The sequence below is a fragment of the Anolis carolinensis genome, chromosome 5, assembly GCF_035594765.1.
Source record: "Anolis carolinensis isolate JA03-04 chromosome 5, rAnoCar3.1.pri, whole genome shotgun sequence".
Classification (NCBI taxonomy): Eukaryota; Metazoa; Chordata; class Lepidosauria; order Squamata; family Dactyloidae; genus Anolis; species Anolis carolinensis.
This window is the reverse complement of record NC_085845.1, coordinates 4,504,061-4,518,155: the sequence shown is the minus strand read 5'-3', so window position 1 is coordinate 4,518,155 and position 14,095 is coordinate 4,504,061. Positions and strand designations below refer to the sequence as shown.

At 43.6% G+C, this 14,095-nt stretch overlaps 1 protein-coding gene across 3 annotated transcripts in view; it reads left to right on the top strand.

Moving 5' to 3' along the window:
* The window catches only part of LOC107983694 (tetranectin), a 29,014-nt gene extending 15,227 nt beyond the window's left edge, over positions 1 to 13,787 (top strand). For all 3 annotated transcript variants that reach the window (XM_062981865.1, XM_062981868.1, XM_062981866.1), the window contains 4 exons: positions 4,326 to 4,412; positions 5,435 to 5,586; positions 10,523 to 10,629; positions 13,397 to 13,787. In XM_062981865.1, the coding sequence (XP_062837935.1) occupies positions 4,326 to 4,412; positions 5,435 to 5,586; positions 10,523 to 10,629; positions 13,397 to 13,571 (521 nt within the window). In that variant the 3' untranslated portion in view covers positions 13,572 to 13,787. The remainder of the gene's footprint in view (positions 1 to 4,325; positions 4,413 to 5,434; positions 5,587 to 10,522; positions 10,630 to 13,396) is intronic.
* The last annotated feature ends 308 nt before the right edge of the window (positions 13,788 to 14,095 follow it).

The window sequence follows — 14,095 nt, the reverse complement described above, 5'->3', positions numbered from 1 at the left end:
GCATATAACTTGGTCCGCATCCGGCAGGGTGATGAATGGAAGACAGTGATCCAGATCCGCTTCGGGTCATTCGAGTATTTAGTTATGCCATTCGGGTTCTACAACACTCCCTCCATGTTCCAACACTTCGTCAACAACGTGTTCCATGATTTTTTGGACCGCTTTTTGGTCATTTATTTGGACGATTTTCTGATTTTTTTTCTCCCCGAATCAACAGGTGCATGATCAGCAGGTGCTTGCTGTACTCCAGCACCTGCAAGAACATGGACTCTATGCCAAATTGGAAAAATGATTTTAGGGAAGTGCATTTTAGGGAAGTGGACTTTCTGGGATACTGTATTTCAGCTGAGGGGATCTCCATGGACCCTGCGGTGCTAGACTGGAAGTCCCCCATGAACAAGAAAGATGTCCAATGGTTCATGGGTTTTGCCAACTATTACTGCAAGTTCATTCCTGATTTCGCCAAATGGGCTGACTCCATTACCCAGTGTCTGAGGGGAAAGACTCCTTTCCAGTGGACTAAGGAAGCCGAGGGAGGGTTCCGGAAGCTCAAGAAACTATTCACTTCCCAGCCAATCCTGCAACATCCTGATCCTGTCACTCCTTTTGTGGTCCAGGCCAATGCCTCGGATGTGGCAATTGGAGCGGTTTTGCTTCAACCTGTGGGTGAACATCTGCAATCCTGTGCGTACTTCTCCCGACGTCTTACAGCACCAGAGCGGAACTATACCATTTGGGAGAAGGAGGTGTTAGCCATCAAGTCCACATTCAAGACTTAGAGACATTGGCTGGAAGGAGTTTGACACTTTGTGGAGGTCCATATGGACCATCGTAACTTGGAGTACCTGTGTACCTCGCAAAAAGCTGAATCAGCGGCAGCAACGCTGGGCCCTATTCTTTGAGCGTTTTGACTTCTGAGTCTGTTATGTGCCTCCGGCAGAGAATAGGCAAATTGACGCGCTGTCTCATAAGCCAGAGTACACTTGCGGGCTGGAGGACACTCCAGAATCCTGCATTTTGCGCCCTGAGAACTTTACCATGGTGGCTGCCGCAGCAGGAGACCTTGCCAATGCACCTAAGGACTCGGAGCAGTCACCACCCTGACCTGTCGTGAGTGGTTCCTTGACTGACAGAATCTGGGCTTGTCAGGAAGACCTGTGGGTACCAGAAAAGCTGATTGCCAGCCTGTCTTTCCCATTCCATGTGACAGATGGGCTGCTCTGCCATCGCTCCCGGGTGTACGTGCCGCCGGGGCCTGAGCAGGCTGAAATTCTGAAGTTGTGTCATGACACTCGGCCTGCTAGGCATTTTGGAATTTTTAAGACCATGCACCTGGTGTTATGGGATTTTTGGTGGCCTAAGGTTTGACGAGAAGTGGAGAAGTATGTAGTCAGTTGCCCAGTGTGTCAACATGCCAAGAACCCTGTGGACAAGCCAGCAGGTTTGCTACAACCTTTGCCTACCCCAGCTCGACCCTGGGAAATAGTCTCTGCAGACTTCATCACAGATTTGCCCTTGTTTCAGCGATTTACAACCATCTTGGTGGTTGTAGACTTGTTCACCAAGAGGAATCATTTCATTCCTTGTTCTGGATTGCCTACAGCCAAGGAGACGGTGGATTTGTTCTTGCACCACGTTTTCCGCCTACACAGACTACCAAAGAGCCTCGTCACTGATCGGGGTGCTCAATTCACATTTCTGGAAGGAACTGCAATGTCAACTGGGCATTGAAGGGTGCATGTCAACCACGCATCATCCACAGATGGATGGTCAGATAGAGAAAACCAATGCCACTCTGGGACAGTACCTGAGATGGTTTGTGAACTATCATCAGGACAATTGGTCATCATTGCTTTTGATGGCTGAGTTTGTGTACAACAACGCAACCCATGGATCTACCAAAGAAGCCCCGTTCTTCGCTAACTACGGTTATCACCCTCAGTTCTTCCCTGCTGTGGTGGAAGTTCCTGCGGCAACCACTTGGTTGCAAGAACTGTCTGCAATTCATGAGATCCTGAAATCTCAACTTGAGCTAGCCAAGGAGGATTAAAAACAGATGGCGGATGCTTATCGGCAGCAAGGCCCGGAGATCAAGGTGGGAGACCATGTTTGGTTGTCTACTAAACACCTTCCCCTCCAGTGGTCTTCCCGTAATCTTGACACTCGGTTTGTGGGTCCTTATCCTGTGATAGATCAGATCAACCCTAGGATTTTTAAGTTGAAACTCCCTCGAGTGATGCAGATTCATCCTGTGTTTCATCGGTCCTTGCTATGTCTGGCTACTGACGTTTGCCCGGATGAGGGTCAGAGCGCACCACCTCCTCCGGTTCTCTGTGACAAGGAGGAAGAATTTGAAGTAGCGGACATTTTGGACTCTCATCGGCGTTGGCTACAGTACTTGGTGCACTGGGTTGGATATGGCCCAGAGAAGCGTTGTTGGATTGACGCTCGGGATATTCATGCTCCAGATTTGGTGGCTCGGTTCCACTGTAATTACCCGGCCAAGCCTCAGCCACTGAGGAGGTGGAAGGGGGGGCTTTGAGGGGGGGGAATAGTGTTGTGGTTCAGCTTGATGATGAAGGGGTATTTGTGGAACAGCAGTTTGTCCCTGGGAATGTTGACGTTTCTGAAATGCAGGTGGATTCGGAAAATGTTGATAGCTTAGAAAAACAGACAAAATGGGAATGTGGATAGCTCTGAGTTTAGCAGAGATGCTGCCAAAGTTTGTGATAAGGATGACCTTTCATGGGAGTCTGAGAATTGTCAATATCAACAAAGCCCAGGTGCAAATGAGGGGGATGAATTTGTTTTAGACAGAGATTCCAGGTTGAAATTGAGATCGGGCCCCACACGCTCTGTGAGAATTGGAGGCAAGCATGGGGGGGGGGGGGGCTAGACCTCAGAGGGATGTGTTTTTAGCTTGCAAGGAGGTTTTATAGGACATGTAATTTGGAAAGATTTCAGCCAGAGCAACATCACTGTTGAAGATTCAACTCTTGCTTAGTTTCGGTTCATGCCTCGTCTCATGTGTTTGGATTATACTTTTGAAGCTCATGTTTTCTGGTTTCTTTGGAATTGCCTTGTTATTCTTGGGACTCTGTACTTTTATCTACGAACACTCTTAACTGTGTTTTATGGATTGCACTCTCAATTGGATTATTGCTTTCTTTACTGCTTTTTATTAAGTTTTGTTATTCTTTATCAATAAACTGAAAAACTCAAGCCTGCTGTGGTGGAGTGTGTGTGTGTAGCAAGGTGAACCAGCACAGAGGTGCGACAATAGTTCACGTACAATCAAAGAGCACTCTGAATCCCACCAACAATGAATGTGGACTACACTTGGCACAAACATCCAACATGGCCAAGTCTGAATACTGGTAGGATTTGGAGGGAATTGCTCTGGGATGCTAGGATTTATAATTCAGCTACAATCAAAGAACAATCTGAACTTAGCCAACTCTGTATCTGAACCAAACCTGGCACACAGACTCAACATGGCCAACTTTGAATGCTGGTGGTGTTTGGATAGAATTGACCCATGATGTTGGGAGTTGTAGTTCACCCATATCCTTATGCATTTTCTGATAGGAGCATTCATAAAAACCAAAAACTAACAGTTAGTATTTATTTATTTACAGTATTTATATTCCGCCCTTCTTTCTCACCCCGAAGGGGACTCAGGGCGGATCACATTATGTACATATAGGGCAAACATTCAATGCCCATAAACACATGGAACCGAGACAGAGACGACAGACAGACAGATGCAGAGGCAATTTAACCTTCTCCTGAGGGGATGTTCGATTCTGGCCACAGGGGGGAGCAGCTGCTTCATCATCCACTCTGATGGCACTTCCTCATTCCAACGTTGTAAATTAGTTAAACTTGCCTCCCCACTTTTATAAGTGGCACCTTATTTCCTACTTGATAGATGCAACTATCTTTTGGGTTGCTAGGTCAGCAACGAGCAGGGGCTATTTTTTATTTTTAATTGACGGGTGCTCACCCCACCACGGGCTGGCCTCGAAATCATGACCTCATGGTCAGAGTGATTTATTGCAACAGCTGTTTACCAGCCTGCGCCACAGCCCGGCCCCATTTATTTATCTATTTATTTCTTATAAATAGCATCACAAAAGATCTAGCTTGGGTATTCAGGTACACCTAAGCTAGTAACATATTAAAATATAACATATGCTATCCGCTAAAAGCATTCAACATACAAATTAGTTAAAATATCAGTTTAAAAAGAAGATATAGGGTTGGACTAGATGGGCCTTGGGATCTCTTCCAACTCTAGCATTCTATGACTCTAATTGTTTCAGATTCTGAAGTACTTGAGGAAACCCTGAAGTATGCAGAAACATTGGCATCCTGGAGAACAAAGATTATTGAACTGGATGAAGCTATCAGTAAGTAAGTTACTCAGATACTGTGAGGGTGAAGACTCACTTGGCTGTGTCAATTGGGGTTGTTCCAGTCCTCCCATCTACGCTGCCATATGATGCAGTTTCAGAAGTGCAATGAACTGGAATTTATAGCAGTGTATATCCATATAATCCAGTTGAATCTGCATTATTTGAGCCTACATTGACCATACAATGCCATTCAAACTGAATTATTTGGCAGTCTAGATGGGGCCAATGAAGAACTAAGGAAATCTATGGTTTTCCGGATCATAATGAGGAAACTCCAGGCAAGAGCACTGTCTTGAAAACCGTGTGTCTATATTGTCTTCTTTTGGTGTTTTATGTCCATGTAAGTGTCCATATACATTTAGTTTTATTTTTTTAAAAAAGCCGTGATATTATGCCTGTATCTGTCCAGTTCTGGCACTCCATAGGGTTGCCCTGGGGATTCCTATAGATAGAAGGATACTCTATAGGAATTTGCTCAGTTCTTCAGTGTGACTGCCAGAGCTTTCCAAACTTTTTGTGTTGCTGCCGTGCTTTTTAGATATGCATCCAAGGAGCGGGTGGCTCAAAGGGAAATAGGCTACTGTATCTAGACCAGGTATGGGCAAATTTGGGCCCTCCTGGTGTTTCAGACTTCAACTCCACAATTCCTAGCAGCCTATCTCCTCTAACTAAAATGGCTTAAATAAAGGTAAACAAACAGTGAGAGTCTTTACAGAGGCACGACAGTAAGCATACCATAGAACCATGCTGGAGGACCGAGCAAATTCTTAGTGAGAACATTTCCTTCAGGGTCCAGGTTAGTAAAACTGTAGATATGGGTTCTGAGGTAGTATGCGTCTGACCATAGTACCATATCACAGTGCTATATCATGCATTGTCAGTACTGTACATGATGCCTTTAGTCTTTAAATATAAATATCAGCAGGGAATTGCCATAAATTAACTTCTACTGAATCCTCTCTCCTGTATTTCCCACCCCTTCGTCCTTCTTCCCATATTCCTGATTTGGATTGCAGCCGATATTACCAGAAAGATTACCAAAGACTGGGAAGTGTTTGGTGGCAGCCTCTTTCTGTTTCACATGGGTGCACAAACGTATGTGCAAGCAATACACACGTGTTCGACCAGAGATTCCTCCTTGGCTACCATTGACACTCCAGCGGAAGAGGTGAGCAGAACCCAAGGGGACCTCCATGGTGCTTGTAACTGGGTGGCAGTTTCACCATTGGTTCCATTGGGTATGCCTCTACATCACCTGGACTTGGATATCTTGGTCATGTCTTCAGGAGCACAAGGAAATCACAGAAGAGGGAAGACCTGGGGTACATCTACACTGTGGAATTAATGCAGATTGACACCACTTAAACTGGCATGGTTAAATGTGATACAGCCCGATTAAAGGTAAAGGTAAAGGTTTCCCCTGACGTTAAGTCCAGTCGTGAACGACTTTGCGGGTTGGTGCTCATCTCCATTTCTAAGCCAAAGAGCCGGCATTGTCCATAGACATCTCCAGATCATGTGGCTGGCATGACTGCATGGAGCACCATTACCTTCCTGCCGGAGCGGTACCTATTGCTCTACTCACATTTGCATGTTTTCGAACTGCTAGGTTGGCAGGAGCTGGGGCTAACAGCGGGCGTTCATTCCGCTCCTGGGATTTGAACCTGGGACCTTTTGGTCCGCAAGTTCAGCAGCTCAGCGCTTTGACACACTGTGCCACCAGGTGTGCAACAACAGCAGGACTAAGAGGAAGCCACCTCATCTGCCATTTATTATACCACTAGCTTAGGTACCCGGCAATGCCCGGGTTAGGTCATCTGTAATGCTATTGATTAGAAAAAGTCAGTCTTTGCTTTTGTTTTTATGAATGCTCCCATTAGAAAATGCATAAGGATATGAGTGAACTACAACTCTCAGCATCATAGGCCAATTCCCCGCAAACTCTGTTGTTGGCCATGTTGGTTTTGTGTGCCCAGTTTGGCTGAGATCCATCACCAGTTGGTATCATAGTACTCTCTGGATGTGGGTGAACTTCAGTTCCCAAAATAGTGGATCAGTCCTCCCCAAACCCTGCCAGTATTCCAGTGTTCTTTGATTGCAGGTGAACTACAATTTCCAAATTCATGGTGCAATCAAAACCAAGCCCTACCTGATTGCAAAGTTGGGTATATGTGCCAATTTTGGTCCAGATCTATCGTTGGCTGGGTTCACAGTGCTCTCTGGATGCGAATGAACTACATCTCCCTGAATACAAGGTCAATTCCCCCCAAATCCTGCCAGTATTCAAAGTTGGCTGTGTTGAGTCTGTGTGCCAAGTTTGGTCCAGATCCATTGTCAGCTGGGTTCAGTGCTCTCTGGATGTGGGTAAAGTACAACTCCCAGGATCTTCACTTCCCCTTCAAACCTGCCTATATTCAAAGTTGGTCTTGTTGGGTCTGTGTTCCAAATTTGGTTTAGATCTGTCATTGGCTGGGTCCACAGCACTCTTTGGATGAGAGTGAACTACAACTCTCAAAAATCAACATGACCCCCCCCCCCCCAATCACTTCAGTATTTTCTGTTAGTCATGTGGGTTCTGTGTGCCAGGTTTGGTCCAATTCCACCATTGGTGAGGTTCAGAGTGCTCTCTGATTATAGGTGAACTATAAATCCCAGAAACTACAACTCCCAAATGTCAAGGTCAAACCCCCCCCCACCCCCAAATTACAGTACTTACAGTTGGTCATGGGAGTTCTGTGTGCCAAATTTGGTTCTGATCCATCATCGGTGGGTGTCACAGTGGTCTCTGGAAGTGGGAGCCATTATGCAATTGGCCACAGACATCATCTCCCACATACATACATTCGCTTTTACTATATAGATAGATAGATATTTGTGTTGACTCTCAGATTGCCTCTGGCTATCATGCTTGGAGAACAGCTGCAGAGCACAGCAGATCTTTGCTAAGTTCTCCAATGTGATTGATAGGTCCTCCAAGGTGACCCTATGGTAACTTTGGGAGAAGCATACTATCGAATTACCTGGAGGGCTTAGCAAATTACTAGAGAGATCTTATTCACTGAGCATGAGTGAAACTGCAGATATGGATTATGATACGGTTATGGAGGTTTTATTGTTCTTAATTGAAGATGATAGGGTGAAGGAGCCTCCTGTACACATGTTTAATACATCTGTGTGCAAGAGAAAGAGCTTTGTAGAAACACTATCAAGATAGTAGGCATGAGCAAAAAAATCGGAAAAGTCGTTAATTGTAATAAATATGTTAATCGTATTAATATTGAACTGGGTTCCAAGGTGCTTGGGCACTTCTGAATTAACCTTCCAATTCGGAGCGTTGGTGCCCATGCCTCAAAATACCTTCGGATAACCTTCAGATATATGAGAAAGTGTTTTAATTCAACCAACCGTTGCTATTCAGGAAAGAAATCCCCTTCTCGTCCTGGAGTGGTTGGTTTCTATGGGGCTCTTAAACAGGGTTGCAGATAATATGGGATCAAATCCTGGGATATAGGAGCAGTGTGGAAGAGGAATCAGGCTGGATCTACACTGCCCTATATTCCAGTATCTGCTTCCAGATTATCTGATTTAAACTGGATTATATGAATCCCCACTTCCATATAATCTGGGATAAGAAGAAAAGTGACGGATCTGGACCAAGCTTGGCACACAGACCCAACATGGACAGCTGTGAATCCTGGGGGAGTTTTGGGAGGGTTGACCCAAGACCTTTGGGAACTGTAGTCATGCTCCCCCTCTATTCTGCCTTGGTCAGACCACACCTGAAATACTGTGTCCAATTTTGGGCACCGCAGTTGAAGGGAGATGTTGACAAGCTGGAAGGTGTCCAGAGGAGGACAACTCAAATGATCAAGGGTCTGGAGTACAAGCCCTATAAGGAGCGGCTTAAAGAGCTGGGCATGTTTAGCCTGCAGAAGAGAAGGCTGAGACGAGACATGATAGCCATGTACAAATATGTGAGGGGAAGTCATAGGGATGAGGGAGCAAGCTTGTTTTCTGTTGCCCTGCAGACTAGGACACAGAGCAATGGCTTCAAACTACAGGAAAGGAGATTCCACCTGAACATCAGGAAGAACTTCCTCACTGTGAGGGCTGTTCGACAGTGGAACTCTCTCCCCCAGGCCGTGGTGGAGGCTCCTTCTTTGGAGGCTTTTAGACAGAGGCTGGATGGCCATCTGTCGGGGGTGCTGTGAATGCGATTTCCTGCTTCTTAGCGGGGGGTTTACTAGATGGCGCATGAGGTCTCTTCCAACTCTACTATTCTATGATTCTATGATTCTATGTAGTTCACCCACGTCCTTATACATTTTCTCATGGCAGCATTCATAAAAAATGAGAAGACTGAGGTTTTTTCTGAAGACATTGTGTAACATCGGAAGTGGGCTAAGCCTCATAGGGAAGAAAGCCACTCGTGAGAAGAAGAGGTCTAAGCCACATAGGAAGAAACAGCGGGCACCTTTTTGGGACAGCATGGTGTAGCGTAGAGGTTTGAGAGTTGGACTACGATTGTAGCTTCATTCCCCACTCAGCCATAGAAACCCACTGGGTGATCTTGGGCAAGTCACACAATCTCAGCCCCAAAAAACCCAATGAAACAGGAAATAACACTTACAAACCAAGAAAAGATTTCCTTATTCAGAGGTTGATGGCCATCTGTCAGGAGTGATTTGATGATATGCTATGATTTCTGTTCTTGGTTGATAAATGTCATTTCCTAATTGGTTCTGTCATAAAAACAGCAAGAGTCATCATCCTATAAAAATAGCACATTGTTGAGTCTCTCTCCACCAATTTAACAAAGTTTCAGCCACAAAAATAAAGTTTCTGAAGTAGAACAATGACTTTCAAAGTAAAGACAACCCAATGAAACAGGAAATAACACTTTCAAACTAGGAACAAATTTTTGTTATTACAGTAGAGTCTCACTTATCCAACACTCGCTTATCAAACGTTCTGGATTATCCAACGCATTTTTGTAGTCAATGTCTTCAATACATCATGATATTTTGGTGGTAAATTCGTAAATACAGTAGTTACTACCCTGTTTCCTTGAAAATAAGACATCCTCAGAAAATAAGACCTAGTAGAGGTTTTGCTGAATTCCTAAATATAAGGCCTCCCCCGAAAATAAGACCTAGCAAAGTTTTTGTTTGGAAGCATGTCCAATAAACAGAACACCAGAGCATGCAGGATCAGTAAATATATGTACCATAGAGTGTTGTACATGGAAATATTGGTAGTAACAAGAAATTCTTGATAGGATTCACAGTTCGTCAGGTTATGCTGGTTTGTGATGACAACTACTGTACAGTATATAAGAAATGTTCATTTTTTTTGTTCAACAATACATGTGAATTCTTCTTCATGGAAAAATAAGACATCCCCTGAAAATAAGACCTAGCACATCTTTGGGAGCAAAAATTAATATAAGACACTGTCTTATTTTCGGGGAAACACGGTACATAGCATTACTGTGTATTGAACTACTTTTTCTGTCAAATTTGTTGTATAACATGATATTTTGGTGCTTAATTTATAAAATCATAACGTAATTTGATGTTTAATAGTTTTTTCCTTAATCCCTCCTTATTATCCAACATATTCGCTTATCCAACATTCTGCCGACCCGTTTAGCTTGGATGAGACTCTACTGTATTAAAAATGTTTTTTATAAAAATGTTGAAAATTTGCCAAAAATCTGAGGATAAGCCAAACATTCTTAGATTTGGTGAGCTAACAGTGGTTTTTGTGTTCTATCACTGTAGCAAATTTCATTAGCATAGCTCAATCAGGGAGGGAGAGGCCCCTAAATTTCCCCCATTGATGATAATGTTTTCCTTCATGTGCATGCGTACCCACCATTAACGAGGTACATATGAAGATTCGGCAGTTTCGGAAAGTTTTGAATTTTTTGCTTCAAAATTCGGAAATGACTTTAGTAACAGTAACCCCTACTTTCAAAGCGAGTATTGAACCTTTTTTTGTGGATCACACATGCCTAAAAGGTAGGTTTTGTCTTTTGGGGAAGGAAATGGTTGTGCAGGAAGGCTTGGAGAAAAAGACCTACTGATTTCTGCTATTTTTAGGAGTTTATAGAATCCCATGTCAAGGGCAAACATGTTGACTATTGGATTGGACTTCATAAGCAGCGAATAGATTGGATATGGCTTGAAGATACTCCTGTGAGACAAATGTAAGTTTCTGAGCAAAATTCATCCACTTTTTGTCTTTTAGAAGTTTTATGAAAATGTATTGTTTCTGCTACCCAATCATTAATTCTTTTTAGAAAAAAGAGAGAAAGAGAGATTTGTAGAAAGTATGTAATACTCTGTATTTCTGGGCCAGGGTCAATAATTGTCATACCACTAACACTCACCAGCTGAAGTTCTGAAATTGAATTTTTGATAGGGATATGGAAAGTTTGAACTATGCAACACATAATCACATTTTGCAGTAACATCAAACATGAGAAGCATGAATGAGGAGGGTATGCTAATGGTAAAGAAAAGAAAAGGAACTTATAAATATTACTTAGGCTGAGTGAGCTTAAGTGCGCAGCAATGGGACATTTTGAGCCAGATAGTTACACAATGTTATCCTCAGGAAATGGAAATAAAAAGTTAAGAAATGGGGTGGCATTGATAGTGAGGAGAGATGTAGCAAAAGCAGTTCAAAGGATGTGATGCAACATCTGAGCAAATCATTGCAATAACACTTTTTCCATGGGGCGAGGGGGGGGGGGGGGCGGGACTCCTCAATATAACCATGATCCAAATTTATGCTCCAACTGCAGAGGTAAAAGGAGGAAACAAAAAGGAAACATTCTGTGATGAAGTCCAGGAGAAAATTGATCTTTGGCAGAAAAGGCTAAAGACCTTGCAAACTAAAACTCCCAGAATTCTATTGGAGTTAAAATGCCATTAGAACTACATTAATTGTATATGGTAGATACACCCATTAATCTACAAGGGGCCTTCAAAAACATTTCACACTTAAAAAAAACTATTAAGAATTTCAAAAACAAATTACAAAGCTTTTCTACATAATCACATTCCTTTGCAATACATTTTTACCAGCATCATACCAACTTTTTAATGCCAGTAACACAAATGTTTTTGGTTTTGAGCACATAGCCACTGATGTGCCACTGCTTTAGCATCATCATCACATGAAAATCTTCTTCCTCTTTAAGCTCCTCTGTTAGTTGTTTCGGCACCCAACTGGCACACACCTTACTGAACTTAAGGCTGTTGTGAATCATAGGCAAATTCAACACTCACATTCAGCTTTCCTGCAGCCTCTTCAACTGTTATTCTTCTGTTTTCACGAATCAGTTCCAGGGTTCATTCCTGGTGGTCCTGGCTATAGCTGGGCGTCCAGAGGATTCTGCATCTGTCACACTTGTAGCATAGCTATTTTCAAACATTTCAATCCACTCATAGATGACTCTATGAGAGAGGACTTTATCCCCATACTGAGCGCATATGCATTGATGGACTTGTGCTCTCAGCTCACCTTCTGCCCAAAGAAAGGAAAGGTCAGAAAACATTTCCTCTGTGGTGCAATGTATACATTTTGCAGCCATCTTCACCACAGCATGATAAATGGCAAGGTCAGCCGGCTTGCCAGACAGGTGAGTCACATGACACTCTTGTTGTTGTTATTTGTTCAGTCACTTCTGACTCTTTGTGACCTCATGACCAGCCCACACCAGAGCTTCCTGTCAGCCGTCGCCGACCCCAGTTCCTTCAAGGTCAAGCCAGTCCCTTCAAGGATACAATTCATCCATCTTGCCCTTGGTCGGCCTCTCCTCCTTTTTCCTTCCATTTTTCCCAGCATCATTCTCTTCTCCGAGCTTTCCTGTCTTCTCATGATGTGGCCAAAGTACTTCATCTTTGCCTCTAATATCCTTCCCTCCAGTGAGCAGCCATTGGGCATTATTTCCTGGAGGATGGACTGGTTGGATCTTCTTGCCAAGGTCCAAGGCACGCTCAGGATTTTCCTCCAGCACCAGAGTCCAAAAGCGTCTCTCTTTCTTTGCTCAGCCTTCCTTATGGTCCAGCTCTCGCATCCATAGGTCACTATGGGGGATACCATTGCTTTGACTATGCGGACCTTCATTGCCAGTGTGATGTCCCTGCTCTTCACTCTTTTGTCAAGGTTGCCCATGGCTCTCCTCCCAAGAAGTAAACGTCTTCTGATTTCCTGGCTACAGTCTGCATCTGCAGTGATCTTCGCGCCTAGAAATATAAAGTCTGTCACTGCCTCCACGTTTTCTCCCTCTATTTGCCAGTTATCAATTGGTCTGGTTGCCATGATCTTGGTTTTCTTGATGTTTAACTGCAACCCAGCTTTTGCCCTTTCTTCTTTCTTTCCCCTTGGTGATAAGGCTCCTCAGCTCTTCCTCACTTTCGGCCACCAGAGTGGTATCATCTCCATACCTAAGGTTGTTAATGTTTCTTCCAGCAATTTTAACCCCAGCCTTGGATTCATCAAGCCCCGCACGTTGAATGATGTGTTCTGTGTACAAGTTGAATAGGGAGGGTGAAAGTATACGGCCCTTCTGTACTCCTTTCCTAATCTTGAACCAGTCTGTTGTTCCGTGGTCTGTTCTTACTGTGGCTACTTGGACTCAGACACAACCAGTTACTACTATTCCCACACTCACCATTCCCAATGAAAATATAAAACATGCTGAAACTTTTTGAAGACCCCCTAGAATTTCCTCAGATGCATGCATGACATGTCCTTATGCTCGCGCTTTCTCTACATGCTATAAGATCCCTTTGCTATAAGATAGCTATGGATTTGAATTCTACCTGTGGTGTTTGTTTTGTTTAGCAGTTGCTCTATTGACTGGTCCTAAATATCGAGAGTACTGTACAACTTTTAACTGCTTTAAAGCCTTTTGATACATGGTTTTAATAATTCCTGAAAGGTTTGCTTCTTCTTTTTTCCAGGTTCTGGAGCCCTGGTGCACCAATAAATAAGGGCTTAGCAGGAGGAGATACTGAAAACTGTGTTTTTGTTGATAAACACTGCACATTGAACAAGCAATGTTGGAGGGATAGCCTATGCACTTCCCTAAAGAGAGCCATTTGTCGGATAAGACCCAACGAAAAGTGGATGTACTGACCAGGGTCCCTGAAGGCAAACAAAAGCAGATTTTGTGATGCTTCCAAGGACACTGATATTGAATAAGCTGAAAGTTGGTTATGGGACTGAGATAAAGAATTGTTTACGGCTTCCTGGTGTTTGTTCAGAGAAAACCTGTCATCCACCCAGATGGAGAAAAAAACTTAGTTTGTAACCCCAGACATAAAATGCCTACAAATTAAAGAGTAGAAGAGGTTGCTGGGTGGCAATATGTTGCTTTAATACCATTCAGCGTACTCCCGGTTTCCAGCGTGTCTTTCCAGTATCAACAATTTGGGATGCAAAAGCAAACAATTTGATGTCCTGAGGTGTCAGGAAGACATCCATACCATAACTGGCTCTGAGTGGTAAAATATTTATTAAGTAGGGATGCGGTCAGTTCATTGTCTTCTTAGGTCCCCTGCTTTGGTGAGAGGACCTCGGCAGCAGCACAGGCATGACATGAATATATGATGTTTGGTTTAAATGAAATTGGATGAAAGAAGTATGATTGGGGCTTGGAG